This window comes from Phyllobates terribilis, unplaced genomic scaffold, assembly GCF_046119375.1.
Source record: "Phyllobates terribilis strain yellow unplaced genomic scaffold, ASM4611937v1 Scaffold_7__3_contigs__length_470593459, whole genome shotgun sequence".
In the NCBI taxonomy this organism is placed as follows: Eukaryota; Metazoa; Chordata; class Amphibia; order Anura; family Dendrobatidae; genus Phyllobates; species Phyllobates terribilis.
The window spans coordinates 143,567,038-143,585,978 of NW_027362767.1; the positions used below are offsets into that span (position 1 = coordinate 143,567,038).

Genomic DNA, 18,941 nt, shown 5'->3' on the forward strand with positions numbered 1-18,941 from the left:
CAGGATGTAACTCAGGATCAGTCATGTAATGTATGTACACAGTGACTGCACCAGCAGAATAGTGAGTGCAGCTCTGGAGTATAATACAGGATGTAACTCAGGATCAGTAATGTAATGTATGTACACAGTGTCTGCACCAGCAGAATAGTGAGCGCAGCTCTGGAGTATAATATAGGATGTAACTCAGGATCAGTACAGGATCAGTAATGTAATGTATGTACACAGTGACTGCACCAGCAGAATAGTGAGTGCAGCTCTGGAGTATAATACAGGATGTAACTCAGGATCAGTAATGCAATGTATGTTCTCAGTGACTGCACCAGCAGAATAGTGAGTGCAGCTCTGGAGTATAATACAGGATGTAACTCAGGATCAGTAATGTAATGTATGTACACAGTGACTGCACCAGCAGAATAGTGAGTGCAGCTCTGGAGTATAATACAGGATGTAACTCAGGATCAGTAATGTAATGTATGTACACAGTGACTGCACCAGCAGAATAGTGAGTGCAGCTCTGGAGTATAATACAGGATGTAACTCAGGATCAGTAATGTAATGTATGTACACAGTAACTGCACCAGCAGAATACAGGATGCCGTGAAAATAGTTCCCCTACACATAACCCAAACGCTTGTCTTCTGTGTATGCATCCTCCATTCTGGGCAATGCATACATGTTCCTAGATTTCCCAGAGTTTGTCTATATAGGACATCAATTCCTAATTCTCTGTCATTAACTTTTTATATTAGCAAAAGTAAAACCAATCACGCAATTTATAATTTCTCCAATTCCAACTGAGGTAAGAAAAAAATCTAAATAGTGATCGATCGGCACACCGTAATGGATCATGATGTAGGTCTCAGGGACACTCAATGTAGAAATGTTCATGGTCTTGTGGGATCTTAGGAAAAGTAGCTGGACCCTATTGGTGAGAGCAGGGGTGTCGCTATACAGGGTGCAGTTACTCCCAGCCCTTGGTACCTGCCACACACCAGTATCATCAATGGCTTATCTCACAGATTTCACTTTGGGACTCAGATGTTTAGAGTTGCACCTCTGACCAAGAAGTTCAGCCCTTGAGATCTTGTCCATGGAGCTGAAATGTCCCAGGCCACCATTATTCATCTGCATTGGTAAATCGCACATGACTCCTCCTTGGACATCATAAGACTGAGAAAAAAAGTGGATCCATGGTGATTATTACACCTTCCTACAAGAAAAGGAAAAAGGATGTGCCAAGTTCACACATGGATGGGCCCATGAGATGGCCCTAACCAAGAGACTATGGAGACCTGTCTCTTCTCTGGAGTTTTAAACATATATACAAAGGAGATATTACAGTATTACATGTCCATAGATCTACAGATCCTATTCGATATGAAGGTGAAGTTCATGTTTAGGGCAAATTTCTCCAGAAGAACTCAAACAATGAAACCCTCTCGAGACTGTGCCGGCACCATCACTGGTATGCCTCCGACTCTCTGGATATTATATGGGTTATGTTTATGATTTAGTTCTGGAACAAGGAAGACTGGTTCAGGAGTAGGAGCCGGGCTCTCGATTTTTGCTTTGGAGACATCACTGCCGATCAAGGAAGGAGCAGAAGGTTCATCTCTTGGTGCCTCATTGTAGACCCTTCGAAGGGAGTAGCTGATGTGGTGCGGTCGGTATCCAGCGGCGGTCCGGATACTGCTGGCACGGCTGTTGGAGTTACTTGGAGGAGCAGCAACGTCCTCTCTACAGAAGAGAAGAAGGTCAGACAACAGGATTCAGAATATTAGTAAACGGGATTAAACAGTCCTGATTTACAATGATAAAATCAACGCAGCACTACGGACAAGGGTTAAAATTCAACCACGGCCAACATTCCTAGCGTTACTTGTCTTTTTATTATCTAAGCTAAGCTTCACTCTTGTCGGTCACAGTATACAGTATTCATAGAAATCCACTTTCTGTGGAGTTTGATGACCCCAGGCATAACTTGCTAGTACTTGTGTTGGTAAGTAAAACATTCAGCATAACAGTAGCGCCATCTTGTGGTCAATAGTGAAGTTATCACCTTATGTCATTGGCCAACTCTTTCTCGTAGCGTCTTTTGTTGCAGCAGCAGATCAGACACCATATGAGGAGGAGAAGTAACAGCAAGAGGAGCAAAGCACCAAACACTGCTCCAACAATTATCCCTGTACGGTTACCTGACCGGAGAAAGAAGAGACACGAATGACATGTAGGGGTCAGTAACAAATATATGCCCAATCACATTGGAATGATGAATATACCAATGTTGTATTTAAAATGTAATACATGAATTCATAATAATAAATCAGTAGAGTATGTATAAGAATATAACTACTATAATAGTGCCCCCTATGTACAAGAATATAACTACTATAATACTGCCCCCTATGTACAAGAATATAACTACTATAATACTGCCCCTATGTACAAGAATATAACTACTATAATACTGCCCCCTATGTACAAGAATATAACTACTATAATACTGCCCCCTATGTGCAAGAATATAACTACTATAATACTGCCCCCTATGTACAAGAATATAACTAATATAATACTTCTCCCTATTTACAAGAATATAACTACTATAATACTGCCTCCTATGTACAAGAATATAACTACTATAATACTGCCCCCTATGTACAAGAATATAACTACTATAATACTGCTCCTATGTACAAGAATATATCTACTATAATACTACCCCTATGTACAAGAATATAACTACTATAATACTGCTCCTATATACAAGAATATAACTACTATAACACTGTCTCCTATGTACAAGAATATAACTACTATAATACTGCTCCTGTGTACAAGAATATAACTACTATAATACTGCCCCCTATGTACAAGAATATAACTACTATAATACTGCTCCTATGTACAAGAATATATCTACTATAATACTACCCCTATGTACAAGAATATAACTACTATAATACTGCTCCTATATACAAGAATATAACTACTATAACACTGTCTCCTATGTACAAGAATATAACTACTATAATACTGCCCCCTATGTACAAGAATATAACTACTATAATACTGCCCCTATGTACAAGAATATAACTACTATAATACTGCCCCCTATGTACAAGAATATAACTACTATAATACTGCCCCCTATGTGCAAGAATATAACTACTATAATACTGCCCCCTATGTACAAGAATATAACTAATATAATACTTCTCCCTATTTACAAGAATATAACTACTATAATACTGCCTCCTATGTACAAGAATATAACTACTATAATACTGCCCCCTATGTACAAGAATATAACTACTATAATACTGCTCCTATGTACAAGAATATAACTACTATAATACTGCTCCTATGTACAAGAATATAACTACTATAATACTGCTCCTGTGTACAAGAATATAACTACTATAATACTGTCCACTATGTATAAGAATATAACTACTATAATACTGCTCCCTATGTACAAGAATATAACTACTATAATACTGCCCCTTATGTACAAGAATATAACTACTATAATACTGCCCCTATGTACAAGAATATAACTACTATAATACTGCTCCTGTGTACAAGAATATAACTACTATAATACTGTCCACTATGTACAAGAATATAACTACTATAATTATGCTCCCTATGTACAAGAATATAACTACTATAATACTGCTCCTATGTACAAGAATATAACTACTATAATACTGCCCCTATGTACAAGAATATAACTACTATAATACTGCCCCTATGTACAAGAATATAACTACTATAATACTGCTCCTATATATAAGAATATAACTACTATAATACTGCTCCTATGTATAAGAATATAACTACTATAATACTGCCCCCTATGTACAAGAATATAGCTACTATAATACTGCCCCTATGTGCAAGAATATAACTACTATAATACTGCCCCTATGTACAGGAATAGAACTACTATAATACTACTCCCTATGTACAAGAATATAACTACTATAATACTGCTCCCTATGTACAAGAATATAACTACTATAATACTGCCCCCTTTGTACAAGAATATAACTACTATAATACTGCTCCTATGTACAAGAATATATCTACTATAATACTACCCCTATGTACAAGACTATAACTACTATAATACTGCCCCCTATGTACAAGAATATAACTACTATAATACTGCCCCTATGTACAAGAATATAACTACTATAATACTGCTCCTATGTATAAGAATATAACTACTATAATACTGCCCCTATGTATAAGAATATAACTACTATAATACTGCCCCCTATGTACAAGAATATAGCTACTATAATACTGCCCCTATGTACAAGAATATAACTACTATAATAATGCCCCTATGTACAAGAATATAACTACTATGATACTGCCCCTATGTACAGGAATATAACGACTATAATACTGCTCCCTATGTACAGGAATAGAACTACTATAATACTGCTCCCTATGTACAAGAATATAACTACTATAATACTGCCCCTATGTACAAGAATATAACTACTATAATACTGCCCCTATGTACAAGAATATAACTACTGTAATACTGCCCCTATGTTCAAGAATATAACTACTATAATACTGCTCGCTATGTACAAGAATATAACTACTATAATACTGCTCCCTATGTACAAGAATATAACTACTATAATACTGCCCCTATGTACAAGAATATAACTACTATAATACTGCCCCTATGTACAAGAATATAACTACTGTAATACTGCCCCTATGTTCAAGAATATAACTACTATAATACTGCCCCTATGTACAAGAATATAACTACTATAATACTGCCCCTGTGTACAGGAATAGAACTACTATAATACTGCCCCTATGTACAGGAATAGAACTATTATAATACTGCTCCCTATGTACAAGAATATAACTACTATAATACTGCTCCCTATGTACAAGAATATAACTACTATAATACTGCCCCCTATGTACAAGAATATAACTACTATAATACTGCTCCTATGTACAAGAATATATCTACTATAATACTACCCCTATGTACAAGAATATAACTACTATAATACTGCCCCCTATGTACAAGAATATAACTACTATAATACTGCCCCCTATGTGAAAGAATATAACTACTATAATACTGCCCCCTATGTACAGGAATATAACTACTATAATACTTCTCCCTATTTACAAGAATATAACTACTAGAATACTGCCTCCTATGTACAAGAATATAACTACTATAATACTGCCCCCTATGTACAAGAATATAACTACTATAATACTGCTCCTATGTACAAGAATATATCTACTATAATACTACCCCTATGTACAAGAATATAACTACTATAATACTGCTCCTATGTACAAGAATATAACTACTATAATACTGCTCCTATGTACAAGAATATAACTACTATAATACTGCTCCTGTGTACAAGAATATAACTACTATAATACTGTCCACTATGTACAAGAATATAACTACTATAATACTGCCCCTATGTACAAGAATATAACTACTATAACACTGCTCCTATGTATAAGAATATAACTACTATAATACTGCTCCTATGTATAAGAATATAACTACTATAATACTGCCTCTATGTATAAGAATATAACTACTATAATACTGCCCCCTATGTACAAGAATATAGCTACTATAATACTGCCCCTATGTACAAGAATATAACTACTATAATACTGCCCCTATGTACAGGAATAGAACTATTATAATACTGCTCCCTATGTACAAGAATATAACTACTATAATACTGCTCCCTATGTACAAGAATATAACTACTATAATACTGCTCCTATGTACAAGAATATAACTACTATAATACTGCCCCTATGTACAAGAATATAACTACTATAATACTGCCCCCTATGTGCAAGAATATTACTACTATAACACTGCCCCCTATGTACAAGAATATAATTAATATAATACTTCTCCCTATTTACAAGAATATAACTACTATAATACTGCCTCCTATGTACAAGAATATAACTACTATAATACTGCCCCCTATGTACAAGAATATAACTACTATAATACTGCTCCTATGTACAAGAATATATCTACTATAATACTACCCCTATGTACAAGAATATAACTACTATAATACTGCTCCTATGTACAAGAATATAACTACTATAATACTGCTCCTATGTACAAGAATATAACTACTATAATACTGCTCTTGTGTACAAGAATATAACTACCATAATACTGTCCACTATGTATAAGAATATAACTACTATAATACTGCTCCCTATGTACAAGAATATAACTACTATAATACTGCCCCTTATGTACAAGAATATAACTACTATAATACTGCCCCTATGTACAAGAATATAACTACTATAATACTGCTCCTGTGTACAAGAATATAACTACTATAATACTGTCCACTATGTACAAGAATATAACTACTATAATACTGCTCCCTATGTAAAAGAATATAACTACTATAATACTGCTCCTATGTACAAGAATATAACTAATATAATACTGCCCCTATGTACAAGAATATAACTACTATAATACTGCCCCTATGTACAAGAATATAACTACTATAATACTGCTCCTATATATAAGAATATAACTACTATAATACTGCTCCTATGTATAAGTATATAACTACTATAATACTACACCCTATGTACAAGAATATAGCTACTATAATACTGCCCCTATGTGCAAGAATATAACTACTATAATACTGCCCCTATGTACAGGAATAGAACTACTATAATACTACTCCCTATGTACAAGAATATAACTACTATAATACTGCTCCCTATGTACAAGAATATAACTACTATAATACTGCCCCCTATGTACAAGAATATAACTACTATAATACTGCTCCTATGTACAAGAATATATCTACTATAATACTACCCCTATGTACAAGACTATAACTACTATAATACTGCCCCCTATGTACAAGAATATAACTACTATAATACTGCCCCTATGTACAAGAATATAACTACTATAATACTGCTCCTATGTATAAGAATATAACTACTATAATACTGCCCCTATGTATAAGAATATAACTACTATAATACTGCCCCCTATGTACAAGAATATAGCTACTATAATACTGCCCCTATGTACAAGAATATAACTACTATAATAATGCCCCTATGTACAAGAATATAACTACTATAATACTGCCCCTATGTACAGGAATATAACTACTATAATACTGCTCCCTATGTACAGGAATAGAACTACTATAATACTGCTCCCTATGTACAAGAATATAACTACTATAATACTGCTCCCTATGTACAAGAATATAACTACTATAATAATGCCCCTATGTACAAGAATATAACTACTATAATACTGCCCCTATGTACAAGAATATAACTACTGTAATACTGCCCCTATGTACAAGAATATAACTACTATAATACTGCCCCTATGTACAAGAATATAACTACTATAATACTGCCCCTGTGTACAGGAATAGAACTACTATAATACTGCCCCTATGTACAGGAATAGAACTACTATAATACTGCTCCCTATGTACAAGAATATAACTACTATAATACTGCTCCCTATGTACAAGAATATAACTACTATAATAAAGCCCCCTATGTACAAGAATATAACTACTATAATACTGCTCCTATGTACAAGAATATATCTACTATAATACTACCCCTATGTACAAGAATATAACTACTATAATACTGCCCCCTATGTACAAAAATATAACTACTATAATACTGCCCCCTATGTGAAAGAATATAACTACTATAATACTGCCCCCTATGTACAAGAATATAACTACTATAATACTTCTCCCTATTTACAAGAATATAACTACTAGAATACTGCCTCCTATGTACAAGAATATATCTACTATAATACTGCCCCCTATGTACAAGAATATAACTACTATAATACTGCTCCTATGTACAAGAATATATCTACTATAATACTACCCCTATGTACAAGAATATAACTACTATAATACTGCTCCTATGTACAAGAATATAACTACTATAATACTGCTCCAATGTACAAGAATATAACTACTATAATACTGCTCCTGTGTACAAGAATATAACTACTATAATACTGTCCACTATGTACAAGAATATAACTACTATAATACTGCCCCTATGTACAAGAATATAACTACTATAATTCTGCCCCGATGTACAAGAATATAACTACTATAACACTGCTCCTATGTATAAGAATATAACTACTATAATACTGCTCCTATGTATAAGAATATAACTACTATAATACTGCCTCTATGTATAAGAATATAACTACTATAATACTGCCCCCTATGTACAACAATATAGCTACTATAATACTGCCCCTATGTACAAGAATATAACTACTATAATACTGCCCCTATGTACAGGAATAGAACTACTATAATACTGCTCCCTATGTACAAGAATATAACTAATATAATACTGCTCCCTATGTACAAGAATATAACTACTATAATACTGCTCCCTATGTACAAGAATATAACTACTATAATACTGCCCCTATGTACAAGAATATAACTCCTATAATACTGCCCATATTTACAGGAATATAACAACTATAATACTGCTCTCTATGTACAAGAATATAACTACTATAATACTGCTCCCTATGTACAAGAATATAACTACTATAATACTGCCCCTTAGGTACAAGAATATAACTACTATAATACTGCCCCTATGTACAAGAATATAACTACTATAATACTGCCCCCTATGTACAAGAATATAAATACTATAATACTGCCCCTATGTACAAGAATATAACTACTATAATACTGCCTCCTATGTACAAGAATATAACTACTATAATACTGCTCCTATGTACAGGAATATAACTACTATAATACTGCTCCTATGTACAGGAATATAACTACCATAATACTTCTCCCTATGTACAAGAATATAACTACTATAATACTGCCCCTATGTACAGGAATAGAACTACTATAATACTGCCCCTATGTACAAGAATATAACTACTATAATACTGCTCCCTATGTACAAGAATATAACTACTATATTACTGCTCCCTATATACAAGAATATAACTACTATAATACTGCTCCCTATGTACAAGAATATAACTACTATAATACTGCTCCCTATGTACAAGAATATAACTACTATAATACTGCTCCCTATGTACAAGAATATAACTACTATAATACTGCTCCCTATGTACAAGAATATAACTACTATAATACTGCTCCCTATGTACAAGAATATAACTACTATAATTCTGCTCCTATGTACAAGAATATAACTACTATAATACTGCCCCTATGTACAAGAATATAACTACTATAATACTGCTCCCTATGTACAAGAATATAACTACTATAATACTGCTCCTATGTCCAAGAATATATCTACTATAATACTACCCCTATGTACAAGAATATAACTACTATAATACTGCTCCTATGTACAAGGATATAACTACTATAATACTGCTCCTATGTACAAGAATATAACTACTATAATACTGCTCCTCCTGTGTACAAGAATATAACTACTATAATACTGTCCACTATGTACAAGAATATAACTACTATAATTCTGCCCCTATGTACAAGAATATAACTACTATAATACTGCCCCTATGTACAAGAATATAACTACTATAATACTGCTCCTATATATAAGAATATAACTACTATAATACTGCTCCTATGTATAAGAATATAACTACTATAATACTGCCCCTATGTATAAGAATATAAATACTATAATACTGCCCCCTATGTACAAGAATAAAGCTACTATAATACTGCCCCTATGTACAAGAATATAACTACTATAATACTGCCCCTATGTACAGGAATAGAACTACTATAATACTGCTCCCTATGTACAAGAATATAACTACTATAATACTGCTCCCTATGTACAAGAATATAACTACTATAATACTGCTCCCTATGTACAAGAATATAACTACTATAATACTGCCCCTATGTACAAGAATATAACTCCTATAATACTGCCCCTATTTACAGGAATATAACAACTATAATACTGCTCTCTATGTACAAGAATATAACTACTATAATACTGCTCCCTATGTACAAGAATATAACTACTATAATACTGCCCCCTATGTACAAGAATATAACTACTATAATACTGCCCCTATGTACAAGAATATAACTACTATAATACTGCCCCCTATGTACAAGAATATAAATACTATAATACTGCCCCTATGTACAAGAATATAACTACTATAATACTGCCTCCTATGTACAAGAATATAACTACTATAATACTGCTCCTATGTACAGGAATATAACTACTATAATACTGCTCCTATGTACAGGAATATAACTACCATAATACTTCTCACTATGTACAAGAATATAACTACTATAATACTGCCCCTATGTACAGGAATAGAACTACTATAATACTGCCCCTATGTACAAGAATATAACTACTATAATACTGCTCCCTATGTACAAGAATATAACTACTATAATACTGCTCCCTATGTACAAGAATATAACTACTATAATACTGCTCCCTATGTACAAGAATATAACTACTATAATACTGCTCCCTATGTACAAGAATATAACTACTATAATACTGCTCCCTATGTACAAGAATATAACTACTATAATACTGCTCCCTATGTACAAGAATATAACTACTATAATTCTGCTCCTATGTACAAGAATATAACTACTATAATACTGCCCCTATGTACAAGAATATAACTACTATAATACTGCTCCCTATGTACAAGAATATAACTACTATAATACTGCTCCCTATGTACAAGAATATAACTACTATAATTCTGCTCCTATGTACAAGAATATAACTACTATAATACTGCCCCTATGTACAAGAATATAACTACTATAATACTGCTCCCTATGTACAAGAATATAACTATTATAATACTGCCCCCTATGTACAAGAATATAACTACTATAATACTGCCCCCTATGTACAAGAATATAACTACTATAATACTGCCCCTATGTACAAGAATATAACTACTATAATGCTGCCTCTATGTACAAGAATATAACTACTATAATACTGCCCCTATGTACAAGAATATAACTACTATAATACTGCTCCCTATGTACAAGAATATAACTACTATAATACTGCTCCTATGTCCAAGAATATATCTACTATAATACTACCCCTATGTACAAGAATATAACTACTATAATACTGCTCCTATGTACAAGAATATAACTACTATAATACTGCTCCTATGTACAAGAATATAACTACTATAATACTGCTCCTCCTGTGTACAAGAATATAACTACTATAATACTGTCCACTATGTACAAGAATATAACTACTATAATTCTGCCCCTATGTACAAGAATATAACTACTATAATACTGCCCCTATGTACAAGAATATAACTACTATAATACTGCTCCTATGTATAAGAATATAACTACTATAATACTGCTCCTATGTATAAGAATATAACTACTATAATACTGCCCCTATGTATAAGAATATAAATACTATAATACTGCCCCCTATGTACAAGAATATAGCTACTATAATACTGCCCCTATGTACAAGAATATAACTACTATAATACTGCCCCTATGTACAGGAATAGAACTACTATAATACTGCTCCCTATGTACAAGAATATAACTACTATAATACTGCTCCCTATGTACAAGAATATAACTACTATAATACTGCTCCCTATGTACAAGAATATAACTACTATAATACTGCCCCTATGTACAAGAATATAACTCCTATAATACTGCCCCTATTTACAGGAATATAACAACTATAATACTGCTCTCTATGTACAAGAATATAACTACTATAATACTGCCCCTATGTACAAGAATATAACTACTATAATACTGCCCCCTATGTACAAGAATATAAATACTATAATACTGCCCCTATGTACAAGAATATAACTACTATAATACTGCCTCCTATGTACAAGAATATAACTACTATAATACTGCTCCTATGTACAGGAATATAACTACTATAATACTGCTCCTATGTACAGGAATATAACTACCATAATACTTCTCCCTATGTACAAGAATATAACTACTATAATACTGCCCCTATGTACAGGAATAGAACTACTATAATACTGCCCCTATGTACAAGAATATAACTACTATAATACTGCTCCCTATGTACAAGAATATAACTACTATATTACTGCTCCCTATGTACAAGAATATAACTACTATAATACTGCTCCCTATGTACAAGAATATAACTACTATAATACTGCTCCCTATGTACAAGAATATAACTACTATAATACTGCTCCCTATGTACAAGAATATAACTACTATAATACTGCTCCCTATGTACAAGAATATAACTACTATAATACTGCTCCCTATGTACAAGAATATAACTACTATAATTCTGCTCCTATGTACAAGAATATAACTACTATAATACTGCCCCTATGTACAAGAATATAACTACTATAATACTGCTCCCTATGTACAAGAATATAACTACTATAATACTGCTCCCTATGTACAAGAATATAACTACTATAATTCTGCTCCTATGTACAAGAATATAACTACTATAATACTGCCCCTATGTACAAGAATATAACTACTATAATACTGCTCCCTATGTACAAGAATATAACTATTATAATACTGCCCCCTATGTACAAGAATATAACTACTATAATACTGCCCCCTATGTACAAGAATATAACTACTATAATACTGCCCCTATGTACAAGAATATAACTACTATAATGCTGCCTCTATGTACAAGAATATAACTACTATAATACTGCCCCTATGTACAAGAATATAACTACTATAATACTGCTCCCTATGTACAAGAATATAACTACTATAATACTGCTCCTATGTCCAAGAATATATCTACTATAATACTACCCCTATGTACAAGAATATAACTACTATAATACTGCTCCTATGTACAAGAATATAACTACTATAATACTGCTCCTATGTACAAGAATATAACTACTATAATACTGCTCCTCCTGTGTACAAGAATATAACTACTATAATACTGTCCACTATGTACAAGAATATAACTACTATAATTCTGCCCCTATGTACAAGAATATAACTACTATAATACTGCCCCTATGTACAAGAATATAACTACTATAATACTGCTCCTATGTATAAGAATATAACTACTATAATACTGCTCCTATGTATAAGAATATAACTACTATAATACTGCCCCTATGTATAAGAATATAAATACTATAATACTGCCCCCTATGTACAAGAATATAGCTACTATAATACTGCCCCTATGTACAAGAATATAACTACTATAATACTGCCCCTATGTACAGGAATAGAACTACTATAATACTGCTCCCTATGTACAAGAATATAACTACTATAATACTGCTCCCTATGTACAAGAATATAACTACTATAATACTGCTCCCTATGTACAAGAATATAACTACTATAATACTGCCCCTATGTACAAGAATATAACTCCTATAATACTGCCCCTATTTACAGGAATATAACAACTATAATACTGCTCTCTATGTACAAGAATATAACTACTATAATACTGCTCCCTATGTACAAGAATATAACTACTATAATACTGCCCCCTATGTACAAGAATATAACTACTATAATACTGCCCCTATGTACAAGAATATAACTACTATAATACTGCCCCCTATGTACAAGAATATAAATACTATAATACTGCCCCTATGTACAAGAATATAACTACTATAATACTGCCTCCTATGTACAAGAATATAACTACTATAATACTGCTCCTATGTACAGGAATATAACTACTATAATACTGCTCCTATGTACAGGAATATAACTACCATAATACTTCTACCTATGTACAAGAATATAACTACTATAATACTGCCCCTATGTACAGGAATAGAACTACTATAATACTGCCCCTATGTACAAGAATATAACTACTATAATACTGCTCCCTATGTACAAGAATATAACTACTATATTACTGCTCCCTATGTACAAGAATATAACTACTATAATACTGCTCCCTATGTACAAGAATATAACTACTATAATACTGCTCCCTATGTACAAGAATATAACTACTATAATACTGCTCCCTATGTACAAGAATATAACTACTATAATACTGCTCCCTATGTACAAGAATATAACTACTATAATACTGCTCCCTATGTACAAGAATATAACTACTATAATTCTGCTCCTATGTACAAGAATATAACTACTATAATACTGCCCCTATGTACAAGAATATAACTACTATAATACTGCTCCCTATGTACAAGAATATAACTACTATAATACTGCTCCCTATGTACAAGAATATAACTACTATAATTCTGCTCCTATGTACAAGAATATAACTACTATAATACTGCCCCTATGTACAAGAATATAACTACTATAATACTGCTCCCTATGTACAAGAATATAACTATTATAATACTGCCCCCTATGTACAAGAATATAACTACTATAATACTGCCCCCTATGTACAAGAATATAACTACTATAATACTGCCCCTATGTACAAGAATATAACTACTATAATGCTGCCTCTATGTACAAGAATATAACGACTATAATACTGCCCCCTATGTACAAGAATATAACTACTATAATACTGCTCCCTATGTACAAGAATAAAACTACTATAATACTGCTCCTATGTACAAGAATATAACTACTATAATACTGCTCCTATGTACAGGAATATAACTACTGTAATACTGCTCCCTAGGTACAGGAATATAACTACTATAATACTGCTCCCTATGTACAAGAATATAACTACTATAATACTGCCCCTATGTACAGGAATAGAACTACTATAGTACTGCCCCTATGTACAAGAATATAACTACTATAATACTGCTCCCTATGTACAAGAATATAACTACTATAATACTGCTCCCTATGTACAAGAATATAACTACTATAATACTGCTCCCTATGTACAAGAATATAACTACTATAATACTGCTCCCTATGTACAAGAATATAACTACTATAATACTGCTCCCTATGTACAAGAATATAACTACTATAATTCTGCTCCTATGTACAAGAATATAACTACTATAATACTGCCGCTATGTACAAGAATATAACTACTATAATACTGCCCCCTATGTACAAGAATATAACTACTATAATACTGCTCCCTATGTACAAGAATATAACTATTATAATACTGCCCCCTATGTACAAGAATATAACTACTATAATACTGCCCCCTATGTACAAGAATATAACTACTATAATACTGCCCCTATGTACAAGCATATAACTACTATAATGCTGCCCCTATGTACAAGAATATAACTACTATAATACTGCCCCTATGTACAAGAATATAACTACTATAATACTGCTTCCTATGTACAGGAATATAACTACTATAATACTGCCCCTATGTACAAGAATATAACAACTATAATACTGCTCCCTATGTACAGGAATATAACTACTATAATACTGCCCCTATGTACAAGAATATAACTACTATAATACTGCCCCTATGTACAAGAATATAACTACTATAATACTGACCCCTATGTACAAGAATATAACTACTATAATACTGATCCTATGTGCAAGAATATAACTACTATAATACTGCCCCTATGTACAAGAATATAACTACTATAATACTGCCCCTATGTACAAGAATATAACTACTATAATACTGACCCCTATGTACAAGAATATAACTACTATAATACTGCCCCTATGTACAGGAATAGAACAACTATAATACTGCCCCTATGTACAAGAATATAACTACTATAATACTGCTCCCTATGTACAAGAATATAACTACTATATTACTGCTCCCTATGTACAAGAATATAACTACTATAATATTGCTCCCTATGTACAAGAATATAACTACTATAATACTGCTCCCTATGTACAAGAATATAACTACTATAATACTGCTCCCTATGTACAAGAATATAACTACTATAATTCTGCTCCTATGTACAAGAATATAACTACTATAATACTGCCTCTCTGTACAAGAATATAACTACTATAATACTGCCCCTATGTACAGGAATAGAACTACTATAATACTGCCCCTATGTACAAGAATAGAACTACTATAATACTGCTCCCTATGTACAAGAATATAACTACTATAATACTGCTCCCTATGTACAAGAATATAACTACTATAATACTGCTCCCTATGTTCAAGAATATAACTACTATAATACTGCTCCCTATGTACAAGAATATAACTACTATAATACTGCTCCCTATGTACAAGAATATAACTACTATAATTCTGCTCCTATGTACAAGAATATAACTACTATAATACTGCCCCTATGTACAAGAATATAACTACTATAATACTGCTCCCTATGTACAAGAATATAACTACTATAATACTGCTCCCTATGTACAAGAATATAACTACTATAATTTTGCTCCTATGTACAAGAATATAACTACTATAATACTGCCCCTATGTACAAGAATATAACTACTATAATACTGCTCCCTATGTACAAGAATATAACTATTATAATACTGCCCCCTATGTACAAGAATATAACTACTATAATACTGCCCCCTATGTACAAGAATATAACTACTATAATACTGCCCCTATGTACAAGAATATAACTACTATAATGCTGCCCCTATGTACAAGAATATAACGACTATAATACTGCCCCCTATGTACAAGAATATAACTACTATAATACTGCTCCCTATGTACAAGAATATAACTACTATAATACTGCTCCTATGTACAAGAATATAACTACTATAATACTGCTCCTATGTACAGGAATATAACTACTATAATACTGCTCCCTATGTACAGGAATATAACTATTATAATACTGCTCCCTATGTACAAGAATATAACTACTATAATACTGCCCCTATGTACAGGAATAGAACTACTATAATACTGCCCCTATGTACAAGAATATAACTACTATAATACTGCTCCCTATGTACAAGAATATAACTACTATAATACTGCTCCCTATGTACAAGAATATAACTACTATAATACTGCTCCCTATGTACAAGAATATAACTACTATAATACTGCTCCCTATGTACAAGAATATAACTACTATAATACTGCTCCCTATGTACAAGAATATAACTACTATAATTCTGCTCCTATGTACAAGAATATAACTACTATAATACTGCCCCTATGTACAAGAATATAACTACTATAATACTGCCCCCTATGTACAAGAATATAACTACTATAATACTGCTCCCTATGTACAAGAATATAACTATTATAATACTGCCCCCTATGTACAAGAATATAACTACTATAATACTGTCCCCTATGTACAAGAATATAACTACTATAATACTGCCCCTATGTACAAGCATATAACTACTATAATGCTGCCCCTATGTACAAGAATATAACTACTATAATACTGCCCCTATGTACAAGAATATAACTACTATAATACTGCTCCCTATGTACAGGAATATAACTACTATAATACTGCCCCTATGTACAAGAATATAACTACTATAATACTGCCCCTATGTACAAGAATATAACAACTATAATACTGCTCCCTATGTACAGGAATATAACTACTATAATACTGCTCCCTATGTACAAGAATATAACTACTATAATACTGACCCCTATGTACAAGAATATAACTACTATAATACTGATCCTATGTGCAAGAATGTAACTACTATAATACTGCCCCTATGTACAAGAATATAACTACTATAATACTGCCCCTATGTACAAGAATATAACTACTATAATACTGCCCCTATGTACAAGAATATAACTACTATAATACTGCCCCCTATGTACAAGAATATAACTGCTATAATTCTGCTCCTATGTACAAGAATATAACTACTATAATTCTGCTCCTATGTACAAGAATATAACTACTATAATACTGCCCCTATGTACAAGAATATAACTACTATAATACTGACCCCTATGTACAAGAATATAACTACTATAATACTGATCCTATGTGCAAGAATATAACTACTATAATACTGCCTCTATGTACAAGAATATAACTACTATAATACTGCCCCTATGTACAAGAATATAACTACTATTATACTGCCCCCTATGTACATGAATATAACTACTATAATACTGCTCCCTATGTACAAGAATATAACTACTATAATACTGCTCCTATGTACAAGAATATAACTACTATAATACTGCTCCTATGTACAAGAATATAACTACTATAATTCTGCTCCTATGTACAAGAATATAACTACTATAATACTGTCCCTATGTACAAGAATATAATTACTATAATACTGCCCCTATATACAAGAATATAACTACTATAATACTGCCCCTATGTACAAGAACATAACTACTATAATACTGCCCCTATGTACAAGCATATAACTACTATAATACTGCCCCCTATGTACAAGGATATAACTACTATAATACTGCTCCCTATGTACAAGAATAAAACTACTATAATACTTCTCCTATGTACAAGAATATAACTACTATAATACTGCTCCTATGTACAGGAATATAACTACTATAATACTGCTCCCTATGTACAGGAATATAACTACTATAATACTGCTCCCTATGTACAAGAATATAACTACTATAATACTGCCCCTATGTACAGGAAAAGAACTACTATAATACTGCCCCTATGTACAAGAATATAACTACTATAATACTGCTCCCTATGTACAAGAATATAACTACTATAATACTGCTCCCTATGTACAAGAATATAACTACTATAATACTGCTCCCTATGTACAAGAATATAACTACTATAATACTGCTCCCTATGTACAAGAATATAACTACTATAATACTGCTCCCTATGTACAAGAATATAACTACTATAATTCTGC

General features: G+C 32.4%; 1 protein-coding gene across 1 annotated transcript in view; it reads right to left on the reverse strand.

Annotated features, from left to right (window-relative positions):
• Positions 1 to 722: 722 nt before the first annotated feature.
• Positions 723 to 18,941, reverse strand: part of LOC141152961 (coxsackievirus and adenovirus receptor homolog) — a 106,588-nt gene continuing 88,369 nt past the window's right edge. The window contains exons 6-7 of the mRNA XM_073637620.1: positions 2,060 to 2,195; positions 723 to 1,737 (exon numbers count right to left, since the gene is read on the reverse strand). Of these exons, the coding sequence (XP_073493721.1) occupies positions 1,422 to 1,737; positions 2,060 to 2,195 (452 nt within the window). The 3' untranslated portion in view covers positions 723 to 1,421. The remainder of the gene's footprint in view (positions 1,738 to 2,059; positions 2,196 to 18,941) is intronic.